The sequence below is a fragment of the Aedes albopictus genome, chromosome 1 (genome assembly GCF_035046485.1).
Source record: "Aedes albopictus strain Foshan chromosome 1, AalbF5, whole genome shotgun sequence".
Classification (NCBI taxonomy): domain Eukaryota; kingdom Metazoa; phylum Arthropoda; class Insecta; order Diptera; family Culicidae; genus Aedes; species Aedes albopictus.
In genome coordinates, this window is record NC_085136.1 from 232,824,709 (window position 1) to 232,839,307 (window position 14,599).

The 14,599-nt window shown below is 38.7% G+C and overlaps 1 protein-coding gene across 2 annotated transcripts in view; it reads left to right on the plus strand.

Annotated features, from left to right (window-relative positions):
- LOC109425388 (PDZ and LIM domain protein 2-like) overlaps positions 1-14,599 on the plus strand; it is a 51,142-nt gene that overhangs the window by 20,336 nt on the left and 16,207 nt on the right. Inside the window, exon 2 of one of the 2 annotated variants that reach the window (XM_062846421.1) lies at positions 2,450-2,601. In XM_062846421.1, the coding sequence (XP_062702405.1) occupies positions 2,450-2,601 (152 nt within the window). Of the gene's footprint in view, positions 1-2,015; positions 2,602-14,599 lie in introns of those variants that run through there. The other variant, XM_062846420.1, reaches the window with a different exon arrangement.

Genomic DNA, 14,599 nt, shown 5'->3' on the forward strand with positions numbered 1-14,599 from the left:
TCTATTTTTCGATTTTAATTTGTTAAGTTTCTGCCTTTTTATGATTTTACAATGTTTATTTTTTGTTTGATTCTTCGCAAACAATTATGTCACAAATTACTTCGTTTAAATCATAATAGTCACAGCATCTTAAAAATAGTCTGGATTCTCCAAAGGAGCTTAGAAGTTGTATGGTTTCTACTGCCCCTTCATCAATCTCCTCCACCACGATTTCATGTAGGTCTTCGCTGTCTTGAATCAGCGGATTTAGACGGAAATCCATTCTTCCAATGGTGCCAGAACTTTACGGAAGAAAAAAAGGACACAAAAATCGTTCATCATTTGAAGACAATGCATAAATTTGGGAATTGAATGAAAAACAAGAAAAAAAATAACAGTAGTGCGGGCACAGTAGCGCTTAACTGCATAACATAAAACCACTTTTGGACACATTTGACTGACCAGAAACTTCACAGATTTTATCTCCGGAACACATACTTACCTAAACCTTCGACAATTTACAAGAATAACTTTACTTTATTAACTTTTTTACTGAAAATAAACACTTTTTCACGAGCCTCTTCTTCTTCTTCTTCTTCTTTTTTCTGGCCAACTAGCACCGTTCGGCGCCAGTTGTGTTTTACGTCGGCTGGGTCTAGGAGCTAAGCCTTAAATTCCGACGCCCCAGGGAGACAGCCACCACACCTGAGGACCCTACATATCGAACCCATCAACACATGGGCCGGGACCTACGGCTTTACTTCCTATCCGAGGGAAGGCGTGATCACGGATTTTATGTCTCAGAAAATCCCATCGGCGTCGACGGGAATTGAACCCCGACCGACTGGGGTGAGAGGCAACCACGCTTACCACTACACCACCGACGCCGACTTTTCACGAGCCGGCGGAACAAATATCATGAACGCGAGAAACCTTTTATTTGTTTACATATTTTTCAAGAGATAGAACAAGGGAGTGGTCTCTAGCATTTTTTGGTCACGACGAGCTCGAGGGAGTACACGCATGAATGCACGGTATAGTCTAACGAATTATTATTGATTTAACAATACTTATTTTTGGATGTTGATACATTTAAAACAAACATAAGTTCACTTTGAATTCAACTTGAATTATATTATTGATTTTATGATATTTAGCATATATTCAATAAAATATCATTCCATAAAAGCAACAATCATTATTTTTGATTCAATGTAGACATTTTTCTGTCCGTGTAGCAGCTCGAAGCTCGGATTTTCGACGTATAGGATTTCTGCTGAAATTTAAACCACCTTGTGGCTAGGTAATCCTAATCGACGCAATCGAAAAGTGAACCCAACAGTATAAATGCGCCGCCCTTGACATCAAAAGCGAAGGGGGTCTTCGTTTCAAGAAAATGCTGATTAGAAATTTGAGAAAATTGTGAGTCTCTGTCTTGTGCTCAGAGAGGCATGTGTTCCCTCGTTCGGTTTAGGTCGTATTGATGTTTTTGTTTTTCTATAGCCCGAAGAAAAACTAACTGTAACTTACTAGCCGTCTCGGCAAACATATTCTATTTATGATTGTACTGTAAGGTGCCTACAGCGCTTTTAATATCCAATTACATACATAGAGCTCCATTTTTTTTTTAGATTTTCCAAACTGCGATTTAGTAAAGGTATACCCTAATCTAGATAGGTTTAAAAAGTCCTTTTGAACTACAAATCGCACAATTTAGATGCACAATACAAGGATGGCATTTGCCTAGCCTGAAAAGCAATGTTAACTGAAATTATAAACTGCCAATGTTTGAGAATGCATGTCTTAAAATTCTTCAATACTCACTGGATGTATCGTGATCACGATCATGACTCGGATTATGATCAATGACTTTGAATATCCCAGAGTATCACCGCCGGTCGGTATTTTTGCTCGGGTCAACTTCGAAGGTATTGCGCCGATCGCACGCTTGGGAGCAGACGAAACGTTGTTTTAAAAATATGAAAACCCGAACAAACCATCAAAATACAACCCGATCTGATAAAAAAAATCCCAACGAAGCTAAGATGACGTCGATAATGACCGCAAAGCCCAGGGCACCAGATATGCTGGGCGACTGGTGTACAACTTTTGCCTTCACTCTCGGGAATTTAGTCTAGTTTTTATATTCCAACCGTTCGAACCTGATCCGCGTCGAACCGATCGAGCCCGCGAAGAAATTCTTGTGTAGTCCTAATTCCTACGAAAAAAAAAGTTTGAATCGCGATCGCGTGTTCGTTGAGCATCTATCGGGATGGCTCTGGAGGAACCGAAACTGGTCGAGGATTCTGAGTACCACGAGGACGATGGTGCTGATCATGAACGACCACAGAAACGTGACGATGCTCCCGACTACTACAAGCGGCCCAAGTTCAAGCGCAACATTATCCCGTTCGAAACGGACGATCTATCGGTGCGGGTCATCCGTGAACGTTTTCTTATCCCGAACCAGGTCAGGGAGAACAGTCCGGCGGCCAAGGCGGGCCTCAAGCTGGGCGACCAGATCGTCACGATCAACGGGGCTGATGCGTCCGCGATGCGCCTCGCTACGGCCGAATCCGTGATCAAGCAGGCCGGCGAGCAGCTGCAGCTAGTGGTTGCCAAGTAAGGATATAATTTTACTGTTTTGTGTTACGGTGAATGGACTGTATGGGACAATGTGTGCATGTGACGATATGAATGGCTGAAATTGTATGCAGTTAAAACGAAAATAGGACTGAAAATATCTGTATCTGTCATTGTTGAATGATGATGGGCTGACTATGAGAAAAGTTGTTTCGTAGAAAAACACTCAACAGCTCGTGTACAATCAGTGAGATTTATTTTAAGACACAGTTTTATATCAACGGAGCTTGCCGAGAAGAATTTTCTGATAGCGTGAAAGTGAAAATCAACGGCCTACTTATTTTGTAAGTTTTAAATTGCTAGCTCAGGGGGACAGGCTCCTTAAATTTTGTTTTTGCTTGTTTGGCAACATATACTGGATTAGCGTGGTAACATTGCTCGATCAGGAACCCAATTATTATTTTTTGTATGGGAGTTATTTATTTACCGATCTGAGCAAAAAAAATCTAACTCACTTATATCAACTGCTGATAGGTATATTTATTATCGTTTAGCATATATAGATATGAATATTATTCAGATGTAATTAGTCTGAAATAGTTATTTATGTAACGAATTGCAAAAAGTTGATTTTTTCAGCACGCGTCGTACATTTATCCAACGAGGCTTGCCGAATTGGATAAATACGAAGAGTGCTGAAAATGTCGAGTTTTAAAACGAGTTCCATGAAAAAAAAATTATGCAATGATTTCTTCATAATGCAACTCATTTGAGTTGCATAATATTTATAATGCAACTCCAATGAGTTGCATTATAAACACAATGCAACTATTCTTCATTATGGAACTCATTTCTGTTGCACAATAAAACCAGTTCGTAAAAAATGGCCATTATGATACCAAAATGAGTTATATAAAATAGAAATTATAATACACAATTGCATAAACATGTTTATGCAATTCAGTATCATAATTTCTATTTTATTTAACTCATTTTGGTTTCATTAGGCCAACTTTTCCGTTCTAATTCATAATGCAACTGAAATGAGTACCGTCTTACCCCGCTGGTTCGACACGTTTTAATACGACACTTTTTAATTCGTACCCCGCTTATTCGACACATGTCGAATTAAAAAGTGTTCAAATGTCACAGCGATGTACACTATAAAAGCAAAACAGTTTGATATTGAGCTTTTACTCGCACCCGCAGCAGCTCCTCTTGCAGAAGCTAATTCCGGAAGTTCTGAGTTGTTGCTATTTGATACCCAAACCGCCTGTAGATCAACCGGATGAACTGAGGATGGTAACAATCGTAGAAAGAACGAGCTTTTCATTCGCACCACCACAATATCTGTTGAATTAAGTTCCATAACAAATCCGGAAATCAAAACAAAAATAAAAATACAGTTGCCAAATTTCAATAAGCATGGTCGTGTAGGGTGATCAGTTTGTGGAATTAAAAGTTTACCCCGGTTATTCGACAACAGTCGGTGTCGTATTAGCGGGGTAATACGGTAGCATAATAAAAAATAATTACTGCAAATGAGTTGCATTATCAACATTATACAACTCAAATGAGTTGTATAATGAAAAAAATCATTGCATAAAATTTTGTATGGAACTCGTTACAAAACTCGATTTTTTTGGCACTCTTCGTATCTATTCAACTCGGCAAGCCTCGTTGGATAAATGTACGACTGAAAAAAAAACAACTTTTTGTAACTTGTTACATAAATAACTATTTAACTATTGTGAATTTACTTCGAAGATGAATTCAAATGGAATTTGTTATAGGTAATCGTCGTGCAATTCAAGGTGTGTTTCCATGCGTTATTGTAAAATTATAGATTTTTAGTTTATGCGCTTATTACGTTAAATGATCTTTACAGTGATTTTCTGTAAAGTAATATATAAAACACGCATTGAAAAGCTTAATGCTGAACTTTTAAACCCGAATTTCCCAAAAAAAAAAAAAAATTACAACGATAACTTTTTATCTCGACAAACTCTTCCGAAAATTCATTGGAGCACCCCTCCGACTATGCTCCTCCATCAGGTGGCAGTAAAGACAGCATGAGCAGCATAAAAGAAATGTCAGATTGGATCAAAACAAACCACAGGCCGAGAGAATTTCACGCACGTGTTGCTCCTACGTTAAATATGTCAAAGCGATGTGTCAGTTTGCCTGCTGTCTCGCTCTTCAATCAAACGACGATTCGAACGGCGATTCCAAGAACGGCGGTTCTGATTCGTCGTGTTCAGTTAGCAAATCCACGTAAATACAATACACGATGAAAACACTAACGCCACCAAACACCAAGAGCCTCTGTACGAATTTGTCCTGTCCTGCTCGCTCCCACAGAAAACTTGAAAACAGCGCGCACAATAAAAGTCACATTTGACTTTTACTGTGCGAGCTGTTTTCAAATTTTCTGTGGGAGTGAGTAGTGCGCCAGATTTGTGCAGAGGCTCATATTTCCACAGTTAGTTGAAATATTTCAAGTGGTGAATTGAATCAGTATGGGAAATTAATCGATTGCAGCGCCACGATGTTGCCACTTGTGCTGTCGATTTCAAACGGCCGATAAATTCCTTACACAGTTTCGGAACTGGACTTGGACGTTTGTTCTCTGTGCGTGTGGTAAAAACACACTTTCACATAACAAAAATTATTACTAATCTAGGTACTAATATTCCTTCCCTCTTCCAACCTGACTGTAAGGACGTGGCCGGCGTCGTTATTGTACCGTTAAAGAAAGCATCTGAAGGTTGCACACATACTTAGTTTAGAGTCACTTGTTCGGCTGTTCTATTTTCGGTAAAAATTTGACTTACCGAAGTTCAGCACGGTTTTTACCGAACGTTCGGTATGCATTACCGATGGTTCAGTACAGTTTACCGAACGTTCGGTAATGTTTCGCCGAACCTCGATAATATTTGCTGAACATCCAGTAATCTGATCTTTTACCGAAAATAGAACAGCTTAATATTGCGCATTTCCCACCCCACTGGACCCCTTTCGCAGTTAATATAAGTGCGGGATCGTGAATAAAACTGCGATTTTGCATCGAATCGTGTCGGTGTCTTCTGCGCACTTATGCATTACTGCGGTAAAATAGAAAAAATCCAACGGGGTTGCGGTGGTTTCGACCGCCGCAGTCGTTCCGCAAACGTCAAAAGTGCTCGGTTCACGCTAAAAATCTCTCACTCACTTGGTTGCCATAAAATTCAAAAATAATGAAAATTGTTTCATTTATGGTTTATGTAATCGCAATTGTTGCCACAACATATAACTTATTTCTAAACTATATTAGGTGTAGTTTTAGCACATTAATATGCAGCTGTACGCCATTAAACATAATTTAGATTTTCAACTATTTATTTTTGTTTCAAGGTTGTGTGCATACTTTTTGAAGTGTGCAGCAGTTTGACGTTTGCGGAACAGGTCTTCTTTGTCTTCTTCACTCCGCCAGATTGGAAGATTTCTCTGGATAAGCAATACAAAGTGCTGAACAAGTGCGCAGAAGACACCGAAACGATTCGATGCAAAATCGCAGTTTTATACACGATCCCGCACTTATACTAACTGCGAAAGGGGTCCAGTTGGGTGGGAACTGCGCAATACGGCACTTTATTTTAAGTGTGCAGTGAGCACAGTTGACCCACAGAGAGCAGACATCCAAGTCCAGTTCCGAAACTGTGTAAGGTATTTAAGGGCCATTTGAAATCGGTAACACAAGTGGCAACATCGTGGCACTGCAATCGGTTTTTTTTTTTTGTAGGGTTACTTATCACTGCGACCATTTCTCTGATCTATTGTGATAACTTCCCAATCGGTTAACTTCCCATACTAATTTAATTCACCACTTGAAATGTTTCAATTCACCACTGTCTGTGGCAATATGGTGTTTGGTGGCGTTAGTGTTTTCATCGTGTATTGGTTTGCAACCCTACTCAAGTAAAGATTCAAATCCTTACACAACTTTCTGAACGAAACTTGTTCTAGCCTGGATGTCTGTTCTCTGTGCCGCACGTCTCCACCAATGGTTGAAGGAAGGATTGTTTGTTAATGTGAATTGAATCAGTATGGGAAATTAACCGATTGCAACGACACGCTATTGCCACTTGTGTTGCCGATGAAATATTCCTTACTCAAAATTCAGATTGGACTTGGATGTCTGTTTTCTGTGGAAAGATATCGTTGGGTCGGGATTCGCTCTGATAAGTGATATGACCTATTGGTTTTGATGCCATAACCGTCGCGATATTCTTAACTTTACGTGGAAAGCAAACAATCGACCACCCACGTGGTCGTGACAAAATAAAACACCTATCTCGCTATTGTTCTCTTCACGCGGTAAGCAAACAATAGATCACCCACGTCAGGTGATCCGAATAATCTTGCGCATCTATGTGATACTTGCGATACATTCACAGCAAGGAACAACACAATACTACACACTATTCACCCACCCATCTGTAGTGAGCGTGTATTGTATATTAAAATTGATAAAATTCATCAATATGTGCTCACAAACACACATGGAAATACTAGGTTTCTAGATTTAGCATTTCACTTTATGCCATTTCATGTTTAATAATTTTATAATGTTGTGGATGATACATGTCGATTTGCGTGCGTGCTATTTAGAGTGCACGCGCAAAATAAACATCGCACAGCTTCTGCGATGAAAGCTTTTGTTTGGTGCTTTCGAAGCAAATGCCTCCGAGTCTGTCGTCAGTTCGAATGCCCTCGTATGAATCGGAAGACAGCGACCGTGATGCGAATGAGATGACATGAATGAGAATGTGCGTGAGTGAAATAGGAATAGTGTGTGGGTTTGGGATTTGCGTGGTCGTAAAGCGGTTGTTCCGAATGACAAGAAGGCAGTTTATGAACGAATTTTGTGGCGTATGGATGTTTCATGCGCGGCGTGCTAAATATGAACGGGAGTTTTGGTCGGGATTTTATATTTTAACGCGGATGGATCACGGATACCACATGGCGCAGCCGGTGGATTTGGCGTGTGTGTTTTAAGGTGTTTTTTTTTTGGGGAAAATGGCAAGGAATGTGATGGGTGTAGTGTTGATAATGTATATATGATGTTGTGAACAAAAAAAATGACCGATCGGGTAAGCAGTAAATGAGCATGAGCATGAGCATGAGATGACCGTACAATTCGTAGTTGCTACTCCGTTACTGACCAGAACAGTCAACATTGCACAGGGAACCAAATGGATGGGGCCTGGGTGTAGCTTTCCATCCTCAATGTGCAATTTTGAAGGTTCAAAACTTTATATTGTCAGTACCGGCGCCGGCCACGTCCTCACGGTCATCGGGGAAGGGAAGGAATGTTGGTGTGACATCCGTTGCTACTAGAGACCGTGTGTACCTCCGCATCCCCACGGTTGTCACAGGAAGGAAGTTTGTTACAAAGGAAGGGAAGGGATAGAAAGTTACATAGATCTGGATTCACATTGGTAAATGATGTGAGCTATGCAACCCTTGATATGGTTTAGTCTTCCGCCAGCCGGCTGTCGGAAGAATACAATAATTTTATTGTATGTTTGTGTATTAAATTTAATTGTATACCGGGTATGAATATTTTTTAAACCACGCTTATGTCGGATCCACTCGTAATAACGCACGTTTTAAGCTTATCGTTTCTCAGTCAGAAAATAAACTGTATGCAACTCCGTTTAGTGTTACTGCCAATGCTGAAAAACCAAAACCCGCGCCGTAGCTTTACGAGTAAACTGGACAACTAAACAACTAGAATCGTTGCTTTTGAGTTTTATATATGTTCTTGTATTACTTTTTTCGCGTTCCCGTGTTAATAAGATTGGGGATAATAAAACCGTTGTACATATTTATTATCCGCGAATGTTCGCAACGCGTAATATAAGTTGAAGGTGTGATGAACAGAAATACATTATCGTAAATGTTCGAAAAAGATATCGAAATTATGGAACTCGGCACGAATAAATCGACGCGGAAAACGTGGTCTACTTGTCACTGTATCGTACGGTAATCTTAACCTTTCTAAAGAAAGAGATACTTCGCCGTTTTGATCGCTGATTGCCTGCTTGTAAATCTGAAATAGAAAAAAGTATTAAATTGTGATACGTTCTCCACTGTTATATTTTTGTAAATTGTTATTTATATATAGTTTAAATTTACCTCCATCCCTCTGAAACAAACAGTATATTAGCAATGAAAAATAAACAGAATAAAATAAATAAATAAATAAATAAATAGTGTAAAAAAGTACACCAAATCTTGATCCTGGAATGTTCCTGCATTTAAATAAACCAGGCTGGAAAATAGCAAGATCAAAACTTGAAATGGTAGATCTTACACCGTAACGCACCATTCCAAGGTGATCTACCCACGTTACGGGTTAGATTAAATTATTGGTGAAAATAATACATAAACTAATGAGACGAAGAACTAATTCAGTAGAAAATAAAGTTTCTTAATCCGTACATCAATCCGTTTGAAATTGAACCTTTATTAGTAGGGTGCGGGCACCGGTTTTGGCCAGTCTAAGGGAAATCATTTTTATAAAAATAACCAATAATCCAATGAAAACTACCAATGTGTTAAATGAAAGGTTTCGATCTATACTAATAACAAAGGTTTATCTATACTAAAATGCAGAAATCAATACTTGATTTTCGTATAAAAAGCTGCACTGGCCAAAATAGAAGCATTGCCGCAGTTTTGGCCATATTCTCAGCTTTGGTTTCTATTTTGGCCAATCACGTGTATTTCTTATGGGAGTGGCCAAATTAGAAGCACCCTGGCCAAAATAGATACCGTCAAGGCGCCATTCACCGTGTGCCTTCGAATATTTTTTCATTATTTCCATATTATGATTGAATGATATGACAATTTCCCTTCAATTTCACCAATACAACACGGTGAATGGCGCCTTGGCTGCTGATTTTTTAAGAAAAAATATTTTTTTCTTCCAGTTTTTAATCAAAATGTATGGTTTTCACCGCTGTAATCATCATATTATATTAGAATCTACTAGTAAAAACAAATTTATGTAGATTTAGATCGTAACAGGCTGATAACCGCATTATGGCCAAAACTCCGGGCTGACCAAAATGAAGCTTCTACCCTATTTTAAAGTTGGATTACTATGCTTCACCATGTAAAAACGCAACCATGGCTCATCTTGCCGTATAAAAAGAAACGTTGAAGTATAAAAAATGCATGTACATTGATTGAGTTGCGCAACAAATCAACAACCACCTACTTCATGTTATAATTCAACTATAGATACTCACGTTTGGATCAAACTTCGTATTTCCTGCAGTCAAAAAAGCAGCTCGTCCATCGTTCAACGTGATTGCAAACCCACACAACAGCGGTGAGTAGTCAATAGATTCTATGTAGGTATTATTCTCCAGTATGGGAACGGCGTAGCTCACTTGCTGATTGATACTGAACTGACCGATCGGGTAAGCAGTAAAATCCAGTAAGTGCAATTAGCAGGCGGTGAAATAAGGCAGAAAGGGGCGCTATTGGAAGTTTTCCTAATAAATTGTGTTGAAGTCAGTGCAAGTCCCGTCCAAACCTAGACCATTGATATGGGTTTGTATTTGGGTAAGTAGAACTAATATTGCCAGTATTTTGTTCTGAAATAGAGAGATAATCCGGGCTAAGTTTGTGGGAGTTGAATGCTATGGGAGTAGGTTAATGCTCGGAGACAATATTGAGTCAATGCCAAGGGGCTAGTCGCTTGGAACATTGTGCCAAGAGGTGCCAAGCACACCGTCTTATACGCTGTGTGGCACACCGAGGCACTCTGAGGCACAATTTTGACACTTGAGTTTGGGTGAAAAAACTAGGCAACCATGTGCATTTGACCGGCAAAATGAAAACAAACAGTTGGTTGTCTTGGTAGTTGCCAAGCAAAATCTGAATCATCAAGCAGTGGCACTTCGGGGCATACTGAGGCACAATTCAATACCCGGTGGCACACTGAAAATAATTGGCACAAGTAAAGATGTGCTCAGCGACTCCCCCTTGGTCAATGCTTTATGTTTATGGATGAAGTGCTTGTAAAGTGAATGGAGAAAACGTTGATTTGCTTCGAAATGAAGTTTTCGATATTTTTTAGATATTTAAATGGATGGGTCTTGTTCTTTTGTGTTTGTGTTCTGTAAAGGCATTGATTATATAATAGGATTAATTTTGTTGATCAGCATGGGTAAACACAGGCCAAAAATATATAATTGCATCATTTGTTCATTATTTCATCTAATCGTGAAAGTAATTGGTTAAATGTATACATGTATAAATCCACAATAGTTGTTCAAAGTGAAATATAAGCCAAAATTGTAGACATGAATAAAGTGCTCAATGTGTGAATAGAGAGAAAAATATTTTCATTTTCAGTTCGAAAGTTTTTTTTTCTATATATATTGGCCATTTTTTACCGAATTTAGTTTGACATTTGTACTACGTTTGGGCTACTTAGGTTTTTATTAAATTATTGATTGAAGTTTAATTTGTTTAACCTTCTTTGTGTATCTTTAACCCAAACCGTACACTACGTCAGGAAAGGTAAGTGTTGGCTTGTGTCTACCGTCATTTGCATGGAGAGCAATGAATGATGAGGTCGTGCTTGGTAGATGGGGGATATTTCTGTGATTTAGCTGGAAACGCAGTCTTTATTCTTAAACGGGTTTATTGTTTAGGTTATATTGACTGATTGATTAGAATTCCTGTTGCAGAGAGGAGTCAACCTGGAGTAGGAGTTTTGAGAAATATATGGTAATTATGTTTCGTTAGTTGTAAAGTGTTTTACATAGCTTTACAGAAGAGGTTAGTGAAAATGAACAGGCTTTTGATTTTACTATCATTCACACATACAGAGGTTAGATTTTTCCCTGCTTTGTAAACTTGAAGTGGTTCAAGAACAAAGAAACAGAGCGATCAGGTTTTCAGATGAAATCATGAAGCAGAAATAGGGAACAAATGAGAAGCGAAGGAAAAAAAACAGGAGCCGGAAAAATAAAATAGCAGATCGTGCAAAAACCTAGAAACTTATGATGAGGAATGTCAAATAGAGCTTTTGAATGTGTTTAGGTTGTGATGCTCGATTGAACACGCTGAGTCTGAAAAACTCAATCCAAGAGAGCGTGTTTGAGATTAGATTTTGTGAATAGTTCGAAATGAGTAACTATGATGAGGAATGTCGAAGAAAGCATATAAATGTGTTATGGTTGTGATGCTCGATTGAACACATTGAGTCTAGAAAACTCAATACAAGAGAGCGTGTTTGAGATCAAATTTTATAAATAGCTCGATATGAGAAACTATGATGAGAAATGACGAAGGAAGGTTTGAATGTGTTCTGGTTGTGATGTTCGATTGGACTGGAAACAGCGGAGCGAGTAGGTCTCCTGCTGAAACCCAAAGTAGCAGAGCGAGTAGGTCTCTAGCTACGAAAAAAAACAAAGAGTGCGATTGAGAACAGAGATAATGAATAGTTGGAATGATGATTGGATGAGTCTGGAAAACTCAATACAAGAGAGCGTGTTTGAGATCTAATTTTATAAATGTCTGGAAATGAGTGATTATGATTGAGGAATATCAAAGAATGCGTTTGAAGTGTTCTGGTTGTGATGCTCGATTGAACACATTGAGTCTGGAAAACTCAATACAAGAGAGCGTGTTTGAGATAAGATTTTATGAATAGCTGGAAATGAGAAACTATGATGAGGAATGTCGAAGGATACTGTTGAATGTGTTCTGGTTGTGATGTTCGATTGGACCGGAAACAGCGGAGCGAGTAGGTCTCCTGCTGAAACCCCAAAGTAGCAGAGCGAGTAGGTCTCTAGCTACAAACCAAAACTGTGGAGCGAGTAGGTCTCCAGCTGAAACAAAAAATACAGCAGAGCGAGTAGGTCTCTGGCTGCAAATCTAACACAGCGGAGCGAGTAGGTCTCCTGCTGAAAACCAAAGTAGCAGAGCGAGTAGGTCTCTAGCTACGTAAAAAAAAAAAAAAACAAAGAGCGCGATTAAGAACAGAGATTATGAATAGTTGGAATGATGATTGGAATATGATAAGGAATAACAAAGGATGCATTTGAATGTGATCTGGTTGTGATGCTCGATTGAACACATTGAGTCTAGAAAACTCAATCCAAGAGAGCGTGTTTGAGATTGGATTTTATAAATAGTGGGAAATGAGAAACTATGATGAGGAATGTCGAAGGAAGTATTTGAATGTTTCTGGCTGTGATGCTCGATTGAACACATTGAGTCTGGAAAACTCTATTCAAGAGAGCGTGTTTGAGATTAGATTTTGTGAATAGCTGTAAATGAGAAACTATGATGAGGAATGTCGAAGGAAGTATTTGAATGTTTCTGGCTGTGATGCTCGATTGAACACATTGAGTCTGGAAAACTCTATTCAAGAGAGCGTGTTTGAGATTAGATTTTGTGAATAGCTGTAAATGAGAAACTATGATGAGGAATGTCGAAGGAAGTGTTTGAATGGTTCTGGTTGTGATGCTCGATTGAACATATTGAGTCTGGAAAACTCAATCCAAGAGGGCGTGTTTGAGATCTAATTTTACAAATAGCTGAAAATGAGTAACTATGATTGAGGATTGCTCTGGTTGTGACGCTCGATTGAACACATTGAGTCTGGAATACTCAATCCAAGAGAGCGTGTTTGAGATTCGATTTTGTGAATAGCTGTAAATGAGTAATTATGATTGCGGAATGTCGAAGGAAGCGTTTGAATGGTTCTGGTTGTGATGCTCGATTGAACACATTGAGTCTGGAAAACTCAATTCAAGAGAGCGTGTTTGAGATTAGATTTTGTAAATAGCTGTAAATGAGAAACCATGATGAGGAATGTCGAAGGAAGTGTTTGAATGGTTCTGGTTGTGATGCTCAATTGAACATATTGAGTCTGGAAAACTCAATTCAAGAGAGCGTGTTTGAGATTCGATTTTGTAAATAGCTGTAAATGAGAAACTATGATGAGGAATGTCGAAGGAAGTGTTTGAAGGGTTCTGGTTGTGATGCTCGATTGAACACATTGAGTCTGGAAAACTCAATCCAAGAGAGCGTGTTTGAGATTGGATTTTATAAATAGCGGGAAATGAGAAACTATGATGAGGAATGTCGAAGAAAGTATTTGAATGGTTCTGGTTGTGATGCTCGATTGAACACATTGAGTCTGGAAAACTCAATCCAAGAGAGCGTGTTTGAGATTGGATTTTATAAATTGCGGGAAATGAGAAACTATGATGAGGAATGTCGAAGAAAGTATTTGAATGGTTCTGGTTGTGATGCTCGATTGAACACATTGAGTCTGGAAAACTCAATTCAAGAGAGCGTGTTTGAGATTGGATTTTATAAATAGCGGGAAATGAGGAACTATGATGAGGAATGTCGAAGAAAGTATTTGAATGGTTCTGGTTGTGATGCTCGATTGAACACATTGAGTCTGGAAAACTCAATCCAAGAGAGCGTGTTTGAGATTCGATTTTGTGAATAGCTGTAAATGAGAAACTATGATGAGGAATGTCGAAGGAAGTGTTTGAATGGTTTTGGTTGTGATGCTCGATTGAGCACATTGAGTCTAGAAAACTCAATACAAGAGAGCGTGTTTGAAATCAAATTTTATAAATAGCTGGAAATGATTAACTATGATTGAGGATTGTCGAAGAATGCGTTTAAATGTGCTCTGGTTGTGACGCTTGATTGAACACATTGAGTCTGGAAAACTCAATCCAAGAGAGCGTGTTTGAGATTAGATTTTGTGAATAACTGTAAATGAGTAATTATGATTGAGGAATGTCGAAGGAAGCGTTTTGAATGGTTCTGGTTGTGATGCTCAATTGAATACATTGAGTCTAGAAAACTCAATACAAGAGAGCGTGTTTGATATCAAATTTTATAAATAGCTGGAAATGATTAACTATGATTGAGGATTGTCGAAGAATGCGTTTAAATGTGTTCTGGTGTTGACGCTCGATTGAACACATTGAGTCTGGAAAAC